The 21968-nt window shown below is 34.9% G+C and overlaps 1 protein-coding gene across 2 annotated transcripts in view; it reads right to left on the reverse strand.

Moving 5' to 3' along the window:
• Positions 1–5844: 5844 nt before the first annotated feature.
• Positions 5845–21968, reverse strand: part of KCNH7 (potassium voltage-gated channel subfamily H member 7) — a gene marked incomplete at both ends in the record, with an annotated part of 403917 nt that continues 387793 nt past the window's right edge. Inside the window, 4 exons of one of the 2 annotated variants that reach the window (XM_084235091.1) lie at positions 5845–6111; positions 7215–7407; positions 14902–15070; positions 20188–20451. In XM_084235091.1, coding sequence (XP_084091217.1) covers positions 5845–6111; positions 7215–7407; positions 14902–15070; positions 20188–20451 — 893 coding nt within the window. The remainder of the gene's footprint in view (positions 6112–7214; positions 7408–14901; positions 15071–20187; positions 20452–21968) is intronic. The other variant, XM_084235090.1, reaches the window with a different exon arrangement.

Genomic DNA, 21968 nt, shown 5'->3' on the forward strand with positions numbered 1-21968 from the left:
ATGAATGCTAGCAGTTGTGATTATTTTCAATTTAAAACAATAGAAAACATAGAGGAAGTATAAAGAATATAGGTTAACTGTATAGTGCCTCAAAACCACTGATGTACCAAATTATTTTGTGTCTTTCAAATTATAAATTAATGGAAGTCATGGGGATCATGACTGACTTTAGGAATTCATCTAAGTTTCAACTTTAGGTTTTCTGAATAACCATGTTAATTGTGCCACTTCTCATGATCAAAATATTTTATTGGGAACATTTCTGTAATAATTCTTGCTATTCCCATTTGGAAGTTTAATTATGATGGGTAGAACAAGGAAACTGGCCCATTGTTTGTAGGTTTCCCTCTTTCTAACATTGCATTTCTGTAGACGTCTTATTCTATTCATAATAATAGTGTAACCTTAAATAATTTGTCATCTCTCCCAACCTCACTTAATAGTTTATATAAATAAGCCTTGTTATAATATCTTTACATACTATAAATTATAAATCATGTCATCTGTGAATTTTCTTTCCTGTATTGCATATTCCTAAAGCAAAGTGTTTTGTACCATAAGAACATGTAATGAATTATCCTAAGCTTGGACACTGATCATTCACAATACCTAATACTTTATAAAGCATTTAAAAAACATGATCTTTTAGTTTTTAAACATCACTTCATTATTAGTTATGTAGAACCATAAGAAAGCAACTTTGAATGAAAACACGTGAGAAGTAAGGGGGAGAAAGAGAAGCTATTGCATATGTAGAAAAAAAAAACATGAAGGTACCATTTTATGAATGATGTTGGACAAAGGCAATATTTGATAAATACTGGGATGAGAGAGCACAGAAGTTTCCATAACACTGGCGTTCTCTGAACAAATGAATCTTGAGAATCATATGAGAATCACTTTAAAGTTTTTTGTCAATGGGAATGTGGTCAGTGTTTGGTTGGAGAAATAGCAAAGAACGTTGTTTTTTTAGAAGATCTAAGTAGCGCTCCTGCACTTCTACTTTCACTCCAGTGTTTTTGTGATGATGCACAAATCACATGATATCCTTCAGTTTTATTGTATCTTATGGTTTACAAAGCACTTCCAGACATACATTTCAGATGTTCCTCAACTTACCCCTTAAAGATACTTAAGATGTTGCCTTCACTTTTATAATTGCATGATGGAGCTCACGGACGGTTTGAGAGTGCATGGAGAAGGTAGGATTTGAATTTGGGTTTCCCAAACTGAGTCTCTTGTCATTTCCACTGCTCCCCACTAGAGCTCAAGTAGTCTAAATCTGTGTAATGTACCTGTGCAGTGAGGGGGTGGGCCTAGATGCCTGGAAAAGAACCATTATAACTGTAAAATGCTATTTTGAAAAGTGTACTTTTTTTTTTTCAAAACTGTACTTTGAAAATGTATTTTCAAGTATCTTTTTGGGAATTCTGCCATGGATGTGAAGAGGGGCTTCTATAGTGAGCCAGCCTTTACAGAATACACGCTGGTAGTACTTGATTTGATAGCTCACCATTGCATACTTAACATTTAACTTTGATTCAGAATAGATATGTTTGTAACAATGAGATACATATGCTATTATTATAATAAATATCAAGTATTACTGTAAAGCTATAAACCTAATAGTGCAAAATACAATTAAGAAAGAGAAAACAATACCTACACCTACATTTTCTGAATCAAACCAGTCTTGGTAACATGTAGTTGGACACATAGCACATTGTTAAAAGCTCACTTGTAGAAAATTGTTATCCTGATTGTTTTTGATGACATATTCCTGGATGAGAACTGAAGAATCTAGCTTTTGGGTTTTTGTTTTTGTTTTTTTTTTTTTTTTTGAGCACTTACTATGTGCTAGGCACTTTACTCCATGGTATCTAATTTCTTCCTCCAGCTTCATCCAGTGGGTACCATTATCTCATATTTACAGATCCAGGGAGGTTAAATAACTTGCTTGGGTCACAAAATCATCAATGAAGGAATTCACACTGAGACTAGAGACCTTGCTCTACATCGGAGATTCTCAAAGTTTGTGTGTGCATTGGGATCCAATGGAGAAGGGCTTGCTGAAAATGATTCAGTAGGTCTGGGTGGGTGGGACCCAAGAACATGCATTTCTAACAGTTCTCAGGTGGTGTTAGTGCTGTTAACCTTAGGAACACACTCATCTCATCTTTCAAGTGCTTCTTTGGGCACACAATAGACACATTTGTTTTATTGCAAAATTGGGCCTAATTTAGATTAGAACATTAATAACATTTGAAGTTTTGAAATTTATAAAAATTTTGATTTGTAAGACATCTACTTAAATATATTGATCTGCTTTTGGATTTAACTATGCGTAAGCAATTTAAAGACTCCACTATATTGAGTCAATTTTGTAATTCATTGTTAATTGTTAATAACTAGATCTACCAATTTCCTTTTTTTTTTTCATGAAAAGGATACAGAAGAAAGATTCTGTTGTCAATAGTCATTATGTTAGCTATGCTGAAGAAGTGATACGTGTTATTCTTAGATAACATACGATGGGATTTTCAAAGAACATTTGGATAAGGACATTGTTCTTTTAGGCATTTTGGAAGCATTACTAAAAGAGCAGGTTACAAAAGGAACTTTATACACATGTTAAACCTGCACACATGCCACTAATACCTGGATTTAGTTTTCATATCTTCTGACTCCTAATTTAGCTCTGCTGACCAACCCATTATAATGGATTGAAGAAACTACACTACCCCTAATGTGCCCCGCCTCCTGCCTGCCCATGTTTCTGTGATGAGTGATTATTAATTTAAAAGCCCTGCAATAATGTTGCTTCAGCATTTTTCATTCCTGCTGTTCTCATCAACTGATTAAGAGTATGGGACTCCCCTGTGGAGTAAAACATTAAGTCTAACTTTTTCAGCCCTACTCAGCAATAAGCAACAGCAGGAAAACACCTAACCCAATAAACTTAAGATTTTAGGTGGTATTTTATTTAGGCCTAGGGACCAGGTAACATTATTTTTAGGCGAAAGGTGTGACTGCTTCTAATTACCTAGGAGGAAAGCAGTTGCTACACTGCTATTATTATTGGCTGCAGCAATTAAATCTGGTCCTCCCCAGGACACCAAGATGGAGGTGACAGACCATTTTGGTACATCCCATAGGGAAAGTGACAGTGACTTTAGTCATTAGGTCTTTGTCTGGGAATATGGGATGAATTTTGTAAATTAAGATAATTGCTTCATTCATCTATAAATCATTTTAACCACTGAGTCTTGTAATGTTTATGCCTGACTAACTGCATCTTTACATTGATGGCTCAGGTTCTTTTGAAGCTCATATCCTACAGGAAGAGACCTTCCTACTCCTGTTCAACTCTCAGACTCAGATTTTAATCAATCAATCATTTTTATGTCAATGAAATAAGAATAAAACCAGTTTGTTTTGCTAAAATTTAAACAAGCTGGCTGTTGGCACACCATTCTCATCTTTCCATTCCTTCATGCTTAGTTATTGTATAGACATATGGAGACTTCATGTGGAAGACTGAATTTTATGCACATCACACCAAATGTTGCAGTTGAAGCATTCACTAATCAAACAATCAGATCTAAATTCCTCACCTGCCAAATCCCCTCTCTCTGAAAATGAACAGTTGCTGGTGAATTCATTCTGAATTTCCCTGGTGCTTAGTCTGGCAATTCTTATGAAACTTGTTGCAGCTGCAAAAATGTGTCTAAATGTTGAAAGAAAATCCCTAAATCGTCCTCTGAGCCAGAGTTAGCCACTACTCTTCCCTCTGGTAGGCACTCATAAATATTTGTTGATTGAAGAAAGGAAAGCTTCAGCTAGTCCCTAAGTTTGTGTCTGCATAATACCGAATGTTTTGGGAAAACTGGTTAGAAATGTTTACTTTTGTTCATCACTTATATTTTGTTTCTCTAAAAACTAAGAGGGTAGGGACATGCCCACGCCTCAAGATTGCCTCTCACACCGATTATCAATTAATGTGACCACTTAAAAATACATATGGAGAGGGCCTCCCCGGTGGCACAGCATGGTTGAGTGCAGCGCTATGAAGCTGTCTGCAGCCTCTGCAGCACGGGTTTGATTCCCTGCTGGCCAGGGAGATTCTCACATGGAGCAGCAGACCCCTCCTGTCGCGCCCGCTGCTCCCCTCAGCAATGCTTTCGGTCCTTCTGACTGTTCTGCTCTCACTCTGTGGTGAATCCTCTCACCCTCTCACGCCTCTGGCCTGTACCCCAGCTATTGTATAATAAAAAATAAATCTTAAAAAAAATACATATGGAGAATTGCAGGTTACTTTACTCATGTTGGTGCAATAGTGTTTGTAATTTAAATAAACAAATTGCTTGTATTTGAAGTGAGTGAATATATCAGTGTCAAAAGTAAAGATAAGTAAAAAGATTGTATTTTTATCCACCAAGGATAGAAATGAATCCATTTAATAACATGTATAGATATGTTTCTTTAAAAATACATGTGAGTATAAGAATTAGTAAAAGGCTAAGAAACATTCAAAAAATTTCAAACTTTTTGTTCAGAGGGAAAGGATACAATTAGATCACTCCATAAGTTTAAAATTGCACTCAAGTGAATTGAAAAATAGAACTTCACCACTAAAAATTTGCTAATCAGAATCTTAAATTAACTTGCAATTTTTTCTGCACCCTGATCTTTTGGGAGGCATATTATACCCCTCCTTAATATCTAATAGTTGAAGATACTAAGACATATTCCATCATATATTCAAATATTCTGGGAGCAATATGTATCCAGCTCAGTCCATATATAATATGTTTTCATTTAGTCTTCTCTTCGCAAAAGAATTTCAACAGTCAGGCAAAACTGAGATTTTATCGTTGCTGTGCTCATCTCTATACAGGCAAGTAAATGAACGCTGTTTACCTACAGCCGTGGAACAACAGCACTTAATGGAACTTAGTTCTGCTACATAAGTCCTCTAAAACTGCACATTCTTTGAAAAGAAAACTGTATGAACCCTCTGTTTGGATCAAATTCAGAATTGCCCTAAAACATGAATCAGAAAATAGCTGTGCATATCAATTTGTGTCAGTAGCACTTAACAGTTCGAAAGGAGACTCTCTCCTCCAAAGAGGAGGAAAATTAGAAAAACATCTTTTTAACCATCTGAGGAAATGGATCAATGAAATATATTTTAGGTATTTGTAGTGCAGTTAGTGACAGAATTTTAAATAGAAAGGCCCTTTCCTACTCAATGAATGCAGCTTATAGTCATGTGGTTGGAGATGGCTTCCTATACTATCAGAGATTGTATAGCTTTAAAACGCTTTTTCCAGGGTGGTGCAATGAATGCAATTAATTATAGACATTTTGATATAGAATTGTCTCTGTTGTCAAAAGTGCCTATGTTCCCTTTCTCCCCCTTGAAGTTCCATGAGTTGAGGATCATCTGTGTTGCATCCACGAACAATTTTATCCCTTGGTTTCTTATTTGCGTGGAAGGCATTTTCATAACAAAGTACGGGTTTAGTAAAAGTAAATAGGAGTCTCCATGCAAGAGAAACTGGAGTTTCCTAACATGCACATGATTTAAAAAATAAAAATAAAAAATAAGGTGCCTTGAGATGCTGGCAGTTTTAACATTTGGAACAAAAGAGTTCATATGTATATTTACATCCTAACTGCTCAATTTTACCATACAAGCTTCAATTTAGGAAAATATACAGTACTTTTGCATATAATGGTACCTTGTGAGCCCCTGAGTCAAGTAGAGAGGATTTAAATAGAAAAAGGAAAACAGCCATTAAAAGCACTTACATTGTATGTGGAGTGAATAGTACAAAATGATTATTTCCCGGGAAGACCAGGATCAGAAACATGCCTATGAAGACCCAAGATTCCTACAGTGCTTAGGGAGGCCTCCGTCAAAGAAGGATGCCTAATTGGATGAAGGTAAGTTTTTTTTTGCCGAGGGTGAAGCTCTAAAGAGAGATCACTGTCTTGTTTTAAAAGTGAAGTCAAGTTGTTTTCCGAAGCTGTGTTCAGATGCACCCCACTTGAGAGGGATTCTTTGGACTTAAGTTTAGATTTTTCAAGGTCTAGAAATTCAGGACACTGATAGAAAGAAAAGAAAACATGTTTTTAAAGTTCTTTGAGACAGGTTTCTAAAATTACATCTCAGAAATATAAGTGTTCTTTCCCCACAAATCTGTACTTAATGGTGGTACCATTCTTTCCTAAAGATGTATTAAAACACTGGAGATTGGGTATCAGTTTAGAGGATGCTCAACAATCATTCCAAGGGCATTAATTTTACTCTGAAGTCAGACCATATATTTAACATTATTTTACACTGAGTTTTACTAATGATTTTGATTTGAAATTCAACACAAGACTGGGATGGGAAAATGGACCATTTGGTGACTAGGGAGTATAAGGAAGTGAAAAAAGAAAAAAGGAAGAAAAATCACCCATCTCTTGTCTGAAAGTATTATCTAAGTCTAGTGTAATCAAAGAACATGGTTTTGCATGTTTCCCAGTCATTCAAAACTAATTGGAGATAAATTAATTTCTACATTCAGATTTTAGAAAGATTGCATTATTTTCATTCTGGCACATAACATCTTGTTATAATGCAGTTTTGTTTCCTAAAGTCTTTTTCACTGAATCCCCAAACTTCTTTAAAAAAGATTGATAGGATTGTTTTGTTAAGCCCAACTTAAAATCACCATTTTAGGTCCAATTTGGCCATAGCAGTTCAGTAATTTAAAAAAAAATTCCCCAAATAGAATTCCAAGGGAGTTAGACTTTTATATTAGCATACTTCAAAAGAGGGTTTCAGAGGCAGGATAAAGAACACTTTACTTTCGCTTCCCTCCTGCCGCCACCAGGGTGAGAAAGCTACAGAGTTCTCAGGTGACAAGTGGGGCACACAGGGGATTACTGGTCTAATTGTCCTTCAGCTCAGTTTTCTCTGGACAGTTGCTATTTTTCTATCCCTTCCTTTCTGACCCTGCCCCGTGTGTTGTCACTTGAGCAAATTTCAGACCTAAGCTTGTTGAAAACACAGATGACAGGGCCCATTCCTCAAAGCTCTAATTAAGTAGAAAGAGCTGGTGATGAGGGGCTGCATGTGCCACAGCATCTCAGGCGATCTGATTCTCATGGTCCCAGGAAACACACTTTAAGAAGCACTCCTGTACATTCCTTGTACTCACATGTGAGGAAGGACTGAAGCTTCGATCAGTCTTGATGGACGCTGCAGGATGACTGGTTCTCATCAGGCGGATGACGGGTCTCTGGTACTCCACTCCTGCAGTCACCATGCTGTAGGCCGGGGGGACCACTGTGGTTTGTTTCTGCAGCAACTGTAGGATGGTCTGGATGTCAGCAGTCATCTGGGATTCCAGTCTGCAGGACAGAGAGGAATGAGGGGAGACAGTCCCCAAATAGTCAAGTACTGCGAAACATTTGAGACATTTCAGCATTACTAACAAACAGAATTATGGTCCTGCTTTAAACAAGAAGGACAGGAGAGGGAGCACGATGATTCTCTCCCAGCTGATGTTCATTTTCTGTCTCTCTAGTGGTTCTGATAAAGGCCACTGCTTTCCTGTTAATTAGATCTGAACAGAAAAACAGTTGAATGGAATGGATTACATTTTTACTAACCTTTATTGATTTAAAAATGTAAAACATGCTGAAAATCTATTTTTAGTCATTGTTTTGCTTTCTAATAAGGCTTTGCTCAATTTCTTGTGAGCTTTTTATTCATACTTCAAAAAATAGATTTGCAGCATAATTCATAACTGCAAAATTTTATGTTTCAAATTTATATTACCTTTATTTACCTTGCCTCTCTTCTATTCACATCAAGTATTATACATTATTCATTGTATTCTTTTGTTAATGTTTAGTGCTGTTGAATGCTAACATTTAGCGTCTACAGTTCAAGGCCTTTGGTATTTAAGAAACAGACCAAACGGTAAAGGTTCACTTGCTTTTGTGACCTAGCTAGCTTGTGAAATATCAGCCTGATCATTTTTTTCCCCTAAAGCTCACAAGTAGCCAAATGGTCTGTTAATATCATTCTCATTTGAAATTAAAATTCAAGGGAAAATAACAAAATACAATAGGTTCTAATCCTCCTCCTTTGCATGTGTTAACAGCATTAAAAACAGAGGGAATTCTGTGGGCATAAGTACAGAAAATTTGAACCATATGCTTCTTTAGAAAACTCTTCTTTTAACTCTTCACTTATTTGTGCTTCCTGCTTTGTCTTTGAATAAAAAATGCCAAGAAAAGGTATATCTTACCATCAATGTTAAAAATTATAGAACTGATTTTACTTGATGATAAACATGCTATATTTGTGGAATACAAAGTGGAGATAATTTAGTCTTTGATTTGAAAAGGATAAACCTGGAAAATATGGAAAAAAATTTTTCTAGTTTTCTGTATTAGGTAGCACTATGTATCTTCCTTCTGAGAATCGTAACACATTATTATTACAGATTTTCTTTATTTGGTATATATAGCCACATAGCTTAGTGTCTTCTAACCGATAGCTATAAATTACACATGAGTCTGTCTTACAAACTACAAAACTGCAGACTGAAAAAGCAAAAAAGTGAGTTTTCAACTAGCTTGTTTATCTAGTTGGTATCTGTAGGTCTGATTTAATTTTTTTATGGTGCTATCTGAACTCAACAGACTTGTTATTTCAATGTTGTGCACCAACTCTTCCTGTCACTCTTCAATGCCCAGGTCAAATTTTATCTGCATCCAAAAATCTTCCCTAATCCTACCTATTCAGAATTAATTTCTCATTCTTCTGAGCCATTAAAGAAAATTCAACATTCGGACTTCATCATAAGTATTTCTGTATGAATTTAACCTCTCATTAACAGCATTTAATGTTTACCAAGTGGTTTACACAATTCTTAATTATACTGAGCAAAAAAAAAAAAAAAAGGCAGCAATAGGGTATAAAAACATCATCAAATGAGGTTCAAGACTCAAAGGAGAGTTAGAAATTATGGTAATGCTTTGTGTCTTACAAAACCTTTGTCAAACAATAGTGGTCTCTCAGAAATAACATCTCTATATAATGGATTCTAACTACTTGAATAGAGTCTATGAGAGAAAAACTTACTGGAAGGCGGAATTTCAGTTATTAATACATGTGGCCATCGGGGGGACTCTTGCCCCAAGAATGTTGTGTGTAGGGGAAGCAGCTGGTGCAGGGTGAGATCTGTTTGTGTCAACATGACTTAGATTAAACAGCAATCCACCTCTGTCAACATGACTTTGTTGTTTGTTCCAGGAAAACTTTGCCTGGCAAAAATAAAACTAACTGAATAATTTAACTCCTTCAGGAAATTCTTACAGATCAACTCATTGGAGAGAGTCCTCTGCTGGACAAATTACTTGCTAAACAAGTAAATTTTATTTATCCCAACATGTTTCAAGATTCTCTCCTTACCATGTCCCAAACTATTAAGCAAATCATGAACATTGCCCTTCCGATAGCTCCCTACCTTGAAAATCCCAGATTTCAAAGTCCTATAAATATTCTACATTTTTCCCTTCTGAGACTACACTTAGACTCAAGATGATGGTCTCCCTTCCAGCAGTGATTCTGAATACCTAGCTTTATTTTATTAATCAGCCATCTAATGCATTGGGTAGTTCAATGAATTGTATTGAATATTTATAGCCCCCCAAATTCATATATTGAAATCCAAACAACCATATAATATTAAAAGGTGGGGGATCTTTGGGAGGTGATTAGATTTTGAGGATAGAGCCTTTATGAATTTGATTAGTGCCCTTATAAAAGAGGCCACAGAGAGCTCCCTTCTTTCCCCTACTATGTGATGATATAGCAAGAAGATGATCATGTGTGCACCAGGAAGCTGGTTCTCACCAGACAGTGAATCTTCTGGCACCTTGATCTTGGACTTCCCAGCTTCTAGAACAGATAGATAGATTGATTGACAGATAGATAGATAGATTGACAGATAGATAGATAGATAGATAGATCGTGTTGTTTATAAGCCCATGTATATAGTATTTTTGTTTCAGCAGTTCAAACAAAGACATTCAAGGAAAGGGAGCTTTAGTAAGACTTTCTTTACTATGCATAGGTTACATTTTCAATTTTTATGTCTAGGGGTTATTGACTTATTTGGAATGGATTCTTCTACTAAAATTACATTATCTACTTTATGTAGGAGGAATTATAGAAAATTTTTTTGTTAAACTTTAAAACAAAACTTTAGAGCTTGGACTTTAACAGAAAAGAATTATCCAATATTTTATATATAGACATAAAATATACACATTTTAGTGAATAGTAGAGAATATGCCACCCCAAAATAGGTGACTTTGACATACTGGTTATTTGAGTTGTATGTCCCTGGAAAATAACAAATGCAGAGAGAGACTGTCTCTAAACTCCTTTTATTTGCCTAAAGACAGATCATCCAAAAGTAATTCAATTTTCATAAATTCCCTCCCTAGAAGTTTCATCAACAAGAAAAGTTGACTGTATACCTCACCCAGACAAATTTTATTATAACTAGGATATCTCTTTTCTAATCTTCTATGGGCTCATCCATCTTTCTCCAAAAATGTTTTATTCTCCTCTATGACACTTAACCTACACCCTTCCTTATCCCTATTAAGATGGTATTTACCTTAGTTATTCCTTTTCTCCTGGGTGGCTCTATGTCAAATATGCTAATGTGTTTGTTTGTTTTTCTCTTGTTAATCCTGTTTTTATTACAGGGATGACAGTCAAGAACTTCTAAGGGCAGAGAGAAAATTACTTTTCTCTCTTTATGTCAGCATAGTTATACAGCTGTGTCAAATGTCTTCATTCACTTACTTGAGACCCACAATGCACCAGTCACTATGTTAAATAGGAAGGGGAAGAGAGAACATGGTGATGAATAAATATGGACTCTGATCTCAGGTTTTGAAAAGAAATGACCACCTAGGGGTGAAAAAAAGGAAGAAAGTGAATAAATAACACAAGGTAGAACAAGTGCTCAATGCCATGTTGCAGGCACACAGATAAATTGCCCTGGGTGTTCTGCAAGATGGAATCATTACTAAGAGCTTTTGCATCCTCCAGGGCCTTCCTACTCAAAGTGTGGTCAGAGCAGGTAACTTGTTAGAATGTAGAATCTCTGCCACTTCAAAAGAGAATCTGCATTTTAACAAGATCCCCAGGTGATCTGAAAGCACATTCAAGTTTGAGAAGCCCTGCGTTAGGATCAATATTAAAGACTGCCCTAAATAGGTAGGTATAATATATTATATATAATACATAAGAACAGTTCTTATGTAAACCTCTAACCCTACTTATAGTTTAATTGATAATTAAAGCAGAAAAGCAGCAAGGATGAATCAAGACATTCCATTTATATGTTTTTATTACATTGCATACGTAGGTGAATTTGGATGAGACAAATGGTATGGAAATTCATAGTGCCACCCTTGAACAAAATGCTGAAGTGAAACAGGTCAGACTGAACTCTAGAATGTATCCCAGGATTCTCAGCCTGCAAAGTTGAAGTCTAAACTGAGCTGTCCTCTCCACACTTGTTTTTTATACATTTGTCTTCTATAATAGAGCAGAGAAAGAGGTTGTTAGAGATGGTAGCACAGTAAAAAGGTAATATTTTGGATTTTAGATCCAAAAAAAGTTAAATTGACTTAGGCAAGAAAATGTTAGTGAAAATATCAGAGCTAAATATTAAAGAAGTGAGTCATAGAAGTATGTCAGAGAACTCATACATGCTGGGAACATGTCAAAGGATTTTAATTGCATTTCAGCTGTGGGCAAACTTTATATAACAATAGTAATTAAAAATTAATAATAAAATGACAATAAATATTATCACTAATTGTTGTATGCATGCCAATGGGTACTAGATGTATGTTCCCTAAAAGAGTTTACACTTGAAGCCCCTTCATCATTAAAAACAAATGTTTTAGTAACTTTTAGCTAATTCTGTAAGAAATGATTGGTACCTACAACAAGAAATAAGGGAACCCTAAAATCTCAAATTTTGTCCAAATAAAGGTCCAAATCAGATCAGAAAACATGTAAAGTAGGAGAATACACCAATGATAGAAGTGAAGTTTGTTGTTAATCACATTTTACCTAACTGCAAGGGCAACACTATTGTGCTTTATTTTGTATGACATACAGTTTCCATATTACCTCTATGCTTACAGCAGCCTTGCAGGTAGGTATCAAATAAAGAAACTAAGGGTGGAGAAGTTTAAATAATTTGTCTAGTCGTGCTGTATGAAGTTAAGCAGCAAAGATAGGACTTCAGACTAAGCAACTGCAAATATTACGAGAATATTTTTCTGGAGAAATCACTGCTCTCCTTGTCATTCATTTACTAATTTTTTTATTTACTCACAATCTGAATACATGCTTTATGTCCTGACAGTAAAGAAATGAGCAGGTATTTTGTCTTTGTCACAGGAATCAAAGAAGTTCATGTTCAGAGACCCCATTGTATCAATTTGTATTGATTTGTATCAATATGTTAGACAGTGTGTGTTTTTATATATGTTATGGCTAAAAGATCAATCTGACTTGAAATTGAGGCTGGGAGAGAAAAGAGCGAATGTGCTACTCAAGTAACTCAATATACTTCTCTGACAAATAACACTTGTTATCAAGCAAATTCTTGTATTTAAAGAGGAATTTTTAACTCTAAAAGGATAGTCTAATTTTCTCAAGTATGTTTCAGTTTCATAAAACTTGAATTTGGGGGGTGGGGGCGGGAGGGGAGGGATTGGGGTCAGAATGGGGGGGTTGCAATTGTATGGGGAATATAAAAATAAAATTTATTATTTTAAAAAAAAACAAAACTTGAATTTGGCACTGGGAATAGGACATGAACCTCAGGACTAGGCAATTTTAAATTCAATTAAGTTTCATGATAATGCATATGTGTGTGTGAACGTTTTTTGTTATATATACATAAACATATATATCTATATATACATATATATATATATACACACACACTATTGTTTATTTATGCAAGGGCTGGGGTACAGGCCAGAGGCACGGGTGAGAGGATTCACCAGAGACAGTGGGAAACAGGATTCACCAGAGACAGAGGATTCACCAGAGACAAAGCAGGAAGCAGAACAGGCAGACTGACTGAAAACACTGCTGAAGGGAGCAGTGGGCACGGCAGGAGAGGTCTGCTGCACCATGTGGGTATCTCCCTGGCTGGCCGGGGATCGAACCCCTGCTGCAGAGGCTGTGGAGAGCTTCACAACACTGCGCTCAACCAGCTGTGCCACTGGGGAGGCCCTGCATGCACATTTTAATGTGTTGACTATATTGTTTGGCACCATTCAATTCTGGCATAACGAATAAAACAACAAACAGCATGGATAAGACACATAATATTAACTAGATAGCAAACAACTATCGAATGTGTTTTAGGCAAAACACATAGAATGTGTTAAGTATAGTTAATGGATTAGCAAGTAGCTTCTTAGACTTGGGCAGAATTCATAAGCTGTATTCAATACTGCCAGCATGGTCTAGCCTATAACATGCACAAAATAGAATAGAAATATGATGTAACAAACAATAGTGTGGCTTATACATAGAGAGAAATGGGAACAATAAATTATTCTAAAGTGACTGCTGAGTAGACAACTGTCACTTCACATTTGGTTACCCATTCATGACACAGTGAAGACTGACTCTGGCATTACATGTTCTTGACCTACAAAAGGTCAACAAAGCACATGATTTTTTATCAGGCTAATTGGAGAGCCACAGTCAGGTTCAGGTGGCTTCACATCTGTGTGGCTGCAAGTGTGTGTCACTGGCACAGGGAAATTTTGTCTGTGGTCCCATTTGTGCAAACATCTACTCTGGTCCTCATCAGCAGAGAAGGCTGATAGGCGTATAGGTAGATTTCATAATCAGGATTCAGGTAGTTTGGTTCTTTTACCTTGATTGCCTCTATTGGAGATGTGCTAATTACCTGCTCTGTCCATCCTCCTCCCTCATTTTGTTTTAAAAATGTGTGATTTGAACTATTTAGTTTTAGCCATATAGTTTTCCAAATGTGACTATAGGAATACCTTGTCCAATATACCTGGAGGCTACTTTGAAGCAAGATCCACTGCCATATGAAGGTCAACCAAAACAAACAAACAAACAAACAAACAAACAAGCAAAAAAGACAAAAACCAAAAACAAACCTATATAATAGTCATCTATTTTTTCCCCTGAATCTTACCATTCAGTTTAATTTTAAGGACCTTATGTAGATTTGGGTTAAGGGATTCCATTTTTCCAAAAACCAAAACTTACTTAAATGGGTCTTAAGTGGGTCAAGAATCGAAGATGAGGGTAAATAGAGAGGATCTGGGCTTCAGCTTTGGAGGATTTTCAAAGCAATCATTTTTAAGAAGTTGACTGACTAAAATGTTTAAATCATTTCATCAATTCCTAAAAAAAAATGTTACAATATATAACTACATTACTAGGAACAACTAAATAGCACGAAAGAAGAATTAAAAGAAGAACGTTAGTCAGCTAGCTAAATATGAATTATTTTGAGGGAATAAAGAGTTTTTTCAAGCAGTAGAGCAGGAAATATACTCATTTTATGGCAAGTAAAGAAAAAATAGAATTCACTTCCAGAAGTATGAAGTGTTCTAAATAAATACTCCTTGCAACACAGATTAATAATTCTGTCAGTTTCTAGTCTTAATTTAAATAAGTTATCACATAAGGAAAATATGAGTTTCTGGTTGTAGGAATTTGCTCTTCAGAAGTTGTAAAGCTATTACCAGCTACAGGTTTGTGTTGGGTTCTCTTTGCTCCACTATCACTTATACCTGTTAAGTTGCTCTTGAAGCAAATCTAATCTTTGCTCCACTTCGCCATACGTGAGGTCACTTTCTGTTTCAGAGATCCCCCAGGCAGCTCTCTGAAGTGCCGATGGGCTAGATTCCTCAGCCTGCGTCTGGGCATTTTCTCTTTCCCAGCTTCTGGTATCAGCGATACCTGTGGAAAACAGCAGGATGGATATCAACTTTTTTGGGTGCCCCTTTGAACAGCCTCAATTTGTGCTAAGAGGAAATATGGTTGATCACCCCAAAACTCTGACGAGCGCCATGAATTTGGCATTTTATATTTGAGATGAAATGGCACTTTTTTTTTGTACTGTTTCACCTTGGGTATTTTAAGGCCTATCCTCAGGATAATGTTCATACTTTGTAATTCTGGGGGCCCCCAAGTTAAGAGTTATGGGGGTAATACTGATATTCTGGGGGATTCCCTTTGGCCAACCCAACTCAAAGGAGAGCTAAGAAACCATAAGCCTTTAAAGATGGAATTTTAAAAGTCTAGTTTTGTTTTTTTGTTCTTTTTATTGTATTTTTTAAATTGAGGTAATATTGATTTACACCACTGTATATGATTTACAAGTTTCATAACAAGTTGTTTCATAACAAGTTCATATTTCTTTAGATGTATTAATATGTTACCACACCACACCTAACCCCCTACCCCCACCAAAGCACCCATAATAATGGTTTTAAAAGGTGAGTGTGGTATGCTAATACTCATCTGAAGAGGTGTGAACTATACCTCAATATTATATACAGTGTTGTAAATCTTAATGAAAATAATACAATTGAGAAGACAAACCAAATATCATAAAAGGTCTCTAATCTCATGGTATTATTTCATAATTCTCTATAATTCTTTTTATTCTGTCCTTTAATATATTCACATATTTTTCTTTGTAGTTCTCTCATTTAGAATATTTTCATATTAACATACTTTAAAAATATTGCTCCTGTTGAAGTACACTTTTCAAATATCCTGAGTGTCTGCTATGTATCTGACACTGCTAAATGTGGAGGAATTCAAGATGAAGAAGATATAGTCTGAATATGAAAAAATCAGTCTAGCAAGGTTTTGATCTTTTTTCATACAGAGATTCATTCTGAGTTATTTTTAATTTACTGTTTATCCTAAAATCTTTATTTTCAAGTTGTAAATTCTTGAGGGCAAGTATAATATCTTACTTTTTGTCTTACTTTTGCCATTACTTTTGATATGGCTTTTGTTATGCTTTCTTACCATCTACCTTTTATATAAGCAGAGAGAGACTTAAAATGATTAAAGAGTTGGAAAAATAAAACCCATGAAAAACAATAGTGGATTTGGGAGTTTATTTCAGAGAAGAGAGAGCCATATGACATCTTTTCCTGACTGGGAAGGGTGGTAGGAGGAGAAGACTATCTAAAACTGGTTTCCATTTTCACATGGAAATAGATTTGAGCTACAGAATGTGTTTTTGGTTTGATAGAGAGACTTTTTTCTTCTTCAAGTAGCTATGATTAAACACTGACAAAAGTTATGTAATGTTAAGGAATTTATATCCTCAGTTATTTAAAAAAATTGGATGGAAAGTAACGAATTTGGGGAGGATTAATTATGATTCTAGAAACTGGAAGCAGGATTTGTAAGACTTCTTGAAGTCCCTTCATTCCTATAGTTTCTCCAAAAGCACAGTAAAGAGAGCTCAAAGTGTCCCCTTACTTCAAGTAACAGAAATAATTTCTGGATCATTTCTTCATCATTTTTCTATCATTATCCTTTTAACATTGAATATACATAGAGAAATTTCTCTAATGAAGCACCTCCAATTTCTGCCTCAATTGAGTGAAGCAGTACCAATGGAATTATCATATTGAATGACAGTGCTGGAGAATATAAGGTCAGAATTCCTTGTTCTGTTGAAATGGTTAATAGACCTCAGAAATCTTGCTATGAATTTCAGAATGGTTCTTTGTGAATATGGCTTCTAACCTATGAGATCTTGAGATTTTTGTTTTTTGTTTTTTAAATGACTACGTATTATTTCTTTTGACATTTTACCAAACATATCGAAAGGAACAGAAAAATGATACTGTTGGAGTTTTAAGTCATGTATCAGCAGATTTTTGCTGAAAAGTATGATTCATTATTCAGAGAAATGTGGCAATTTCAAATGCAAAACAATAATATAATGTCTTAGTACACTAGCTTTTCAACTTTGGAGCAACAATGCCAAAGAACCATTCAGAACACACACATAAATGATTTGGTGATGTCTGTTCTTGTTCCTGTCTAATTTCCTGCTACCAAGTTAATATGGGAACTTTTATAGAACACAATAGTTAAAGGAATTAAGATACATATTATGCTCAGAAGTTTTATGCCAAGTAAATTTACAGAATGAAAATTTTGCATAATAGGTCTCATTCTCAAATTATATATAATAAATCAATTTTTAAATGACAATGGTAAGTCACATATAATAAACAATGTAGGAATGCATTTTTTTCCTTCAGTTAAAGTTCAAGAAAAAACTGATTATCTTTTGTTATCAGAAATGAATAAAATGTCAACTGCTAGTGGAGGCTTTCTTGATTATAATTTGTTCTTTTATTAAAATATGGAGATGTGTGATTAGTTGTTTCAACAGCATATAAAAAATGAAAGGGGTTCAAAGGGAAAATCCTGGTTAGTGGTCTTAATCAAAATGAACATCCTTGTGGAAACTTTCTAAATATAGCTCAGAAAGAATCTGTACTTGGTTGCCTTGGAAAATGTTGCTATAGTTGCAAGACACATTTCTGGAAGTGTATGTACAGAAAGTAAACTTTCACTCTTCTCTGTATACACCATTTTCCTGCAATCAACTATTGACCTCAATCCAAGTTAGATTACTATCCATTTGTTTTTTTCTTTTCAGTTTTGCCTAAAGGTGTTTTCTGCTGAATTCAGCATGACAAATGCCAGGAATTGGAGGAAGTGAAATTTTCTATTAAAGACAAAACCAAAATTAGTGAAAATTTGATAGTTCAATACACCTTACATATTATTTAAATTTCTCAATTACCCCTTAGTTCTTCACCTTTAAAAATATCATTAGGGAATAAAATGTGCAGTGAAAGAAATTCCAGAATTCTCCACTGGTTGATCTATTAATTAACCATGTTAACCATGTGTTACAATGATTGTCACTATATGACACCACTTGTATTCATTCAATTGAGGTGCATAATTAACTATGCATATTCAAGGTAATTATTATTTGAATAGGGGTTGAATAGGAGTTGCATTGTTTGTTTTTCAAAGCCAAAAATTTATAGATATAAAGTTATTTATTAAAATGCTGTGTACATGTAAACTAATTAAAAATAATTGGAAGGAGTGACAAAAAATATATATAAGGAAGGGCCTGAGAAGTCATTGTCAGTGAGAGTCAAAGTTCCATAAAATCCCAAAAATGTATGTTTAATGACTTAAAACTTGGGACTAAAATGCAAGAGGAAAATAACAGAAAACAATTTCTTTTTTTTTTAATTACCAAAGTTCTTCTTTTTTTTACATTTATTTATTTGTACAAGCACTGGGAACAGTCAGAATTGCGGGAGGGTGAGAGAATTCACCAGAGCCAGAGCAGGGAACGGAACAGGCAGAGTGACAAAGTACACTGCTGAGGGGAGCAGCGGGTGTGGCAGGAGGGGTCTGCGCACCATGTGGGACCCTCGCCCAGTGGCCAGGGATCGAACCAGCGCTGCAGAGGCTGGGGGCAGCTTTGCAACCCAGTGCTCAACTGCTGCACCACGAGGGAGGCCACAACAGAAAACACTTTTGAAAAAGAATCAGGCCCATGCTATGCTAGCTTTTGGAGATAGTAGAGTTCAGTAAGTTCTTCAGAACTTCTGACTTTCATGATACCACCTGTTTCTATTTTTAACAGTCCTAGAATCCGTTTTCATAAATAACTAAAATGGGACATCCAGTAATCACATTTAATATTCCATTCTTCCATTGTGATAAATGAGGTACTATTTTCATTCACTTCATCAAGATTTTAGATTGTCCAGAGAACATTTGCATATATTTTGAGCTTACTTCCATGTGGGGTCATAGCAAAAGTTGATTTGATAAGATAGGGAAAATAATTCTGGAAAAACGTACAGCTTAAACATAGAGTCATAGATTCAATAGATTTCCATAGATTCATAGACTCAAACAGATTGAGATTCAACAAAATCATTCTTGTCAGATATAGTCCTTTTGAATAATGGTGACAATGACTGGTAATATTTATATACTCTGTGCCATAATTTTGCTGTCCAGCCAGGCCATGGCCATCTTATTTTTTCTTCATTTCTGTTATAGTCTTTTGATTTTTTGCTACTCCTTTATTCTACAGTTTTATATTTCTAAGCATATAGTAAATGATTAAGTGTTAGAAAATAAAATGGGAGAAAATAACACTGATTTGAAGATTTTATTTTAAGGAAAGTAGCATATATGCTATCTTTTAAAAATTTAAAAGTTAGAAAAATATTTCTATTTTAAAGATGTACAAATTGAATCTTAGTGGAGGTCTTTCAACTTATCCACAAAGGCAGCAAGTGACAGAGTTAGGGCTGATACCCAAACAGTCTGAGCTACACCTGCTCTTGCAACCACATAACAGGATATCTAAGTAAGTCAGTTTAGCTCTTGTGTGCTAACTTAATTTTTCTTCTATGTGAGGATTCTTACTTTTCCTGAGTCTCCCATCCTTAGATTCTATCTGTATGCATTAATAAAAAAACATTATTACCCTTTTCATACATATTTTTTATAACAAAAGCTGCACAATTTTGCATTCCTTTTGCTAGTGGTGTTAAATAAATGTGTTAACTCAATGACTGAACTCAAGAATATACTTTATTTAGAGACAGTACTCTCTACTTTCTTGTATTTCCCAATAAGTTAATTTTTTTTGGCATTTTCTATAGTGTTGTTGCCTTGACCTATAAAACAACAGGGTTGGGGGTGAGGTACATCTAAAAATCAAGTAGATCTCTCTCTTAAAATATTCATTGAGCCCCTCTCTTAATTGGAATACAACACTAGTCATCCCGACAAGGTTCTATGTGGCATTACCTCATATCTCACAAGTCACAGAAACCTCTTATGCTATCACTTTTTAGGAATAATTACCACTGTTCCAGAATCTGCAAGTGTTTGTAGATGATTTGAAATCTGAACTCTTTGCAGGATATTTCATGAAATTACAAGAGATTAGATTAGCATGTGTCAGTGTAGAGAATTTTGATTACCTTTGCAAGATTGACTTCTTTTATCTATGTGAATTCTTCCTGAGGTGGGCACTGTTTCTTCAAAATTGAGTCTAGTTGCTTTTCCTATTCCTGGTGGAGAATCTACTATTCCTGAGAAGAGAGGCTTTTGTTCATCATCAATGGAGGAAATGAAAGATGAAGATCTGCTTTTCTTCTCTTCAAAGTGTTTTCTGGAACTCTGATAATGTCTTATGGTATCTACAGAATCTTCAGGATCATTTGTGCTATTTTCTTTGCCAAAATCTATCAAAGACAAGTTATTTTATACAAGAAAATCAAATGTGAGGCTCTATGTATATTATACTACTCAGCCATATAAAACTACCATTTTAATACAGATATTCACTGAATAACTGTAGCATAGACTTTATAAAACCATCAGAAAAGTTGTTCTTTCTTTTTTTCTAATTGAAAATGAACTATTTAAAGACATTTTTATTCTTAATTCAAAGGACATTAGATTATCTCACTGAAAAGAAGTATATATTTCAAGATTAAAAGGATATCTGTGACAATATGTTACAATAAAAATAATAGGACAGCTTACAATCGTATTTATACGTACTCAACAATAATTTGTTTTCTTAATTCTGTTGCACTATTCCCTTAAGAAAATGCAAAGTGGAGGGAAAAACGTGTTCCAGTACTAAAATATCTCCACTATGCTGCTTATTGTTTCTTTGTGTTTAACCTTCATGCCCTTTTAACTATAGGGGCCATTAATATGGGCCAAAAACCAGAAACCTCCTTGTAAAAGATGGGAGGCTAAATTTCAACACTGGTATGATGTATATACTGGCCTTGATATTCCAGGCAGTTTGGTTTTATAGCAAATTTCAAAGATATAAAGTTAAATAGAGTGATTAAGGTAGAGTTACTGAATTACATTAAATCCAGTAGTGTATACTAGCAGTTTTATGCTGAAATATCAGGATAATTTCACACTTGAAGATTATGTTAGAGCATATTTCAGTAGGAAAAACTCAGACCAATTCCTTGTTTCCATCAGTGCCCTGGGGAGACAGCATGATTTTCCATCTGGTTACTGCTAGTGACAAACCAGCAACATTCTAGAAAGAGTTTCATTTTCTAGAGATGGTTAGGTAGTATTCCCATCTACTTCATGCTCTTTGGGCCTTACTTTGTTACTTATAGAAGGCCAAATGAACAGATTAATGTCACTCTAAAGAAACTTCCAACGACCTTTTTTTTTAAATTCCCATACAAAATGGAAAATAGTATTTTCTTTATTAAAATCATAATTTAAAATATGAGAAGGCAGAACAAAGCTCAAAGTAAAACAGGATAGAGTTTAAAAATCAACTTCATTTGAACTTGTTACTAGGAGTTAGTTTATAGACTGTCAATTGAAGTTAAATGTAGCAAAACAGAGAGCTTAATTAATTTTCTTTAAGACTTCACATTTGCTCAGTGATTTAATCATTGTTGAGAGGAACAGAGACCTTTCCAATCTCAACATCATAGACATCATTGATTACTCAGTGTCCCTTACATTTCTCCACTTGACTAGTTTTTAATTAGCTGTAAATATTCTGATCAGCTCTTCCTGTCCAAAACGTTTTCTTTCCAGTGTCATTGATATAGCCCTCATTAAGTCTCCTTCTTGTCAATTTTTTGTTTTTTTCCCCATTTTTAACTTCTCACCTCCCGAAACTTTGATCAATATTTTTTAGTTCATGAATATACCATTTCATTCTTTAAAAAATAATTTTATGCTCGTTCACTTTTCTAAGTTATCC

This window comes from Talpa europaea (assembly GCF_964194135.1).
Source record: "Talpa europaea genome assembly, chromosome: 1".
Taxonomy (NCBI): domain Eukaryota; kingdom Metazoa; phylum Chordata; class Mammalia; order Eulipotyphla; family Talpidae; genus Talpa; species Talpa europaea.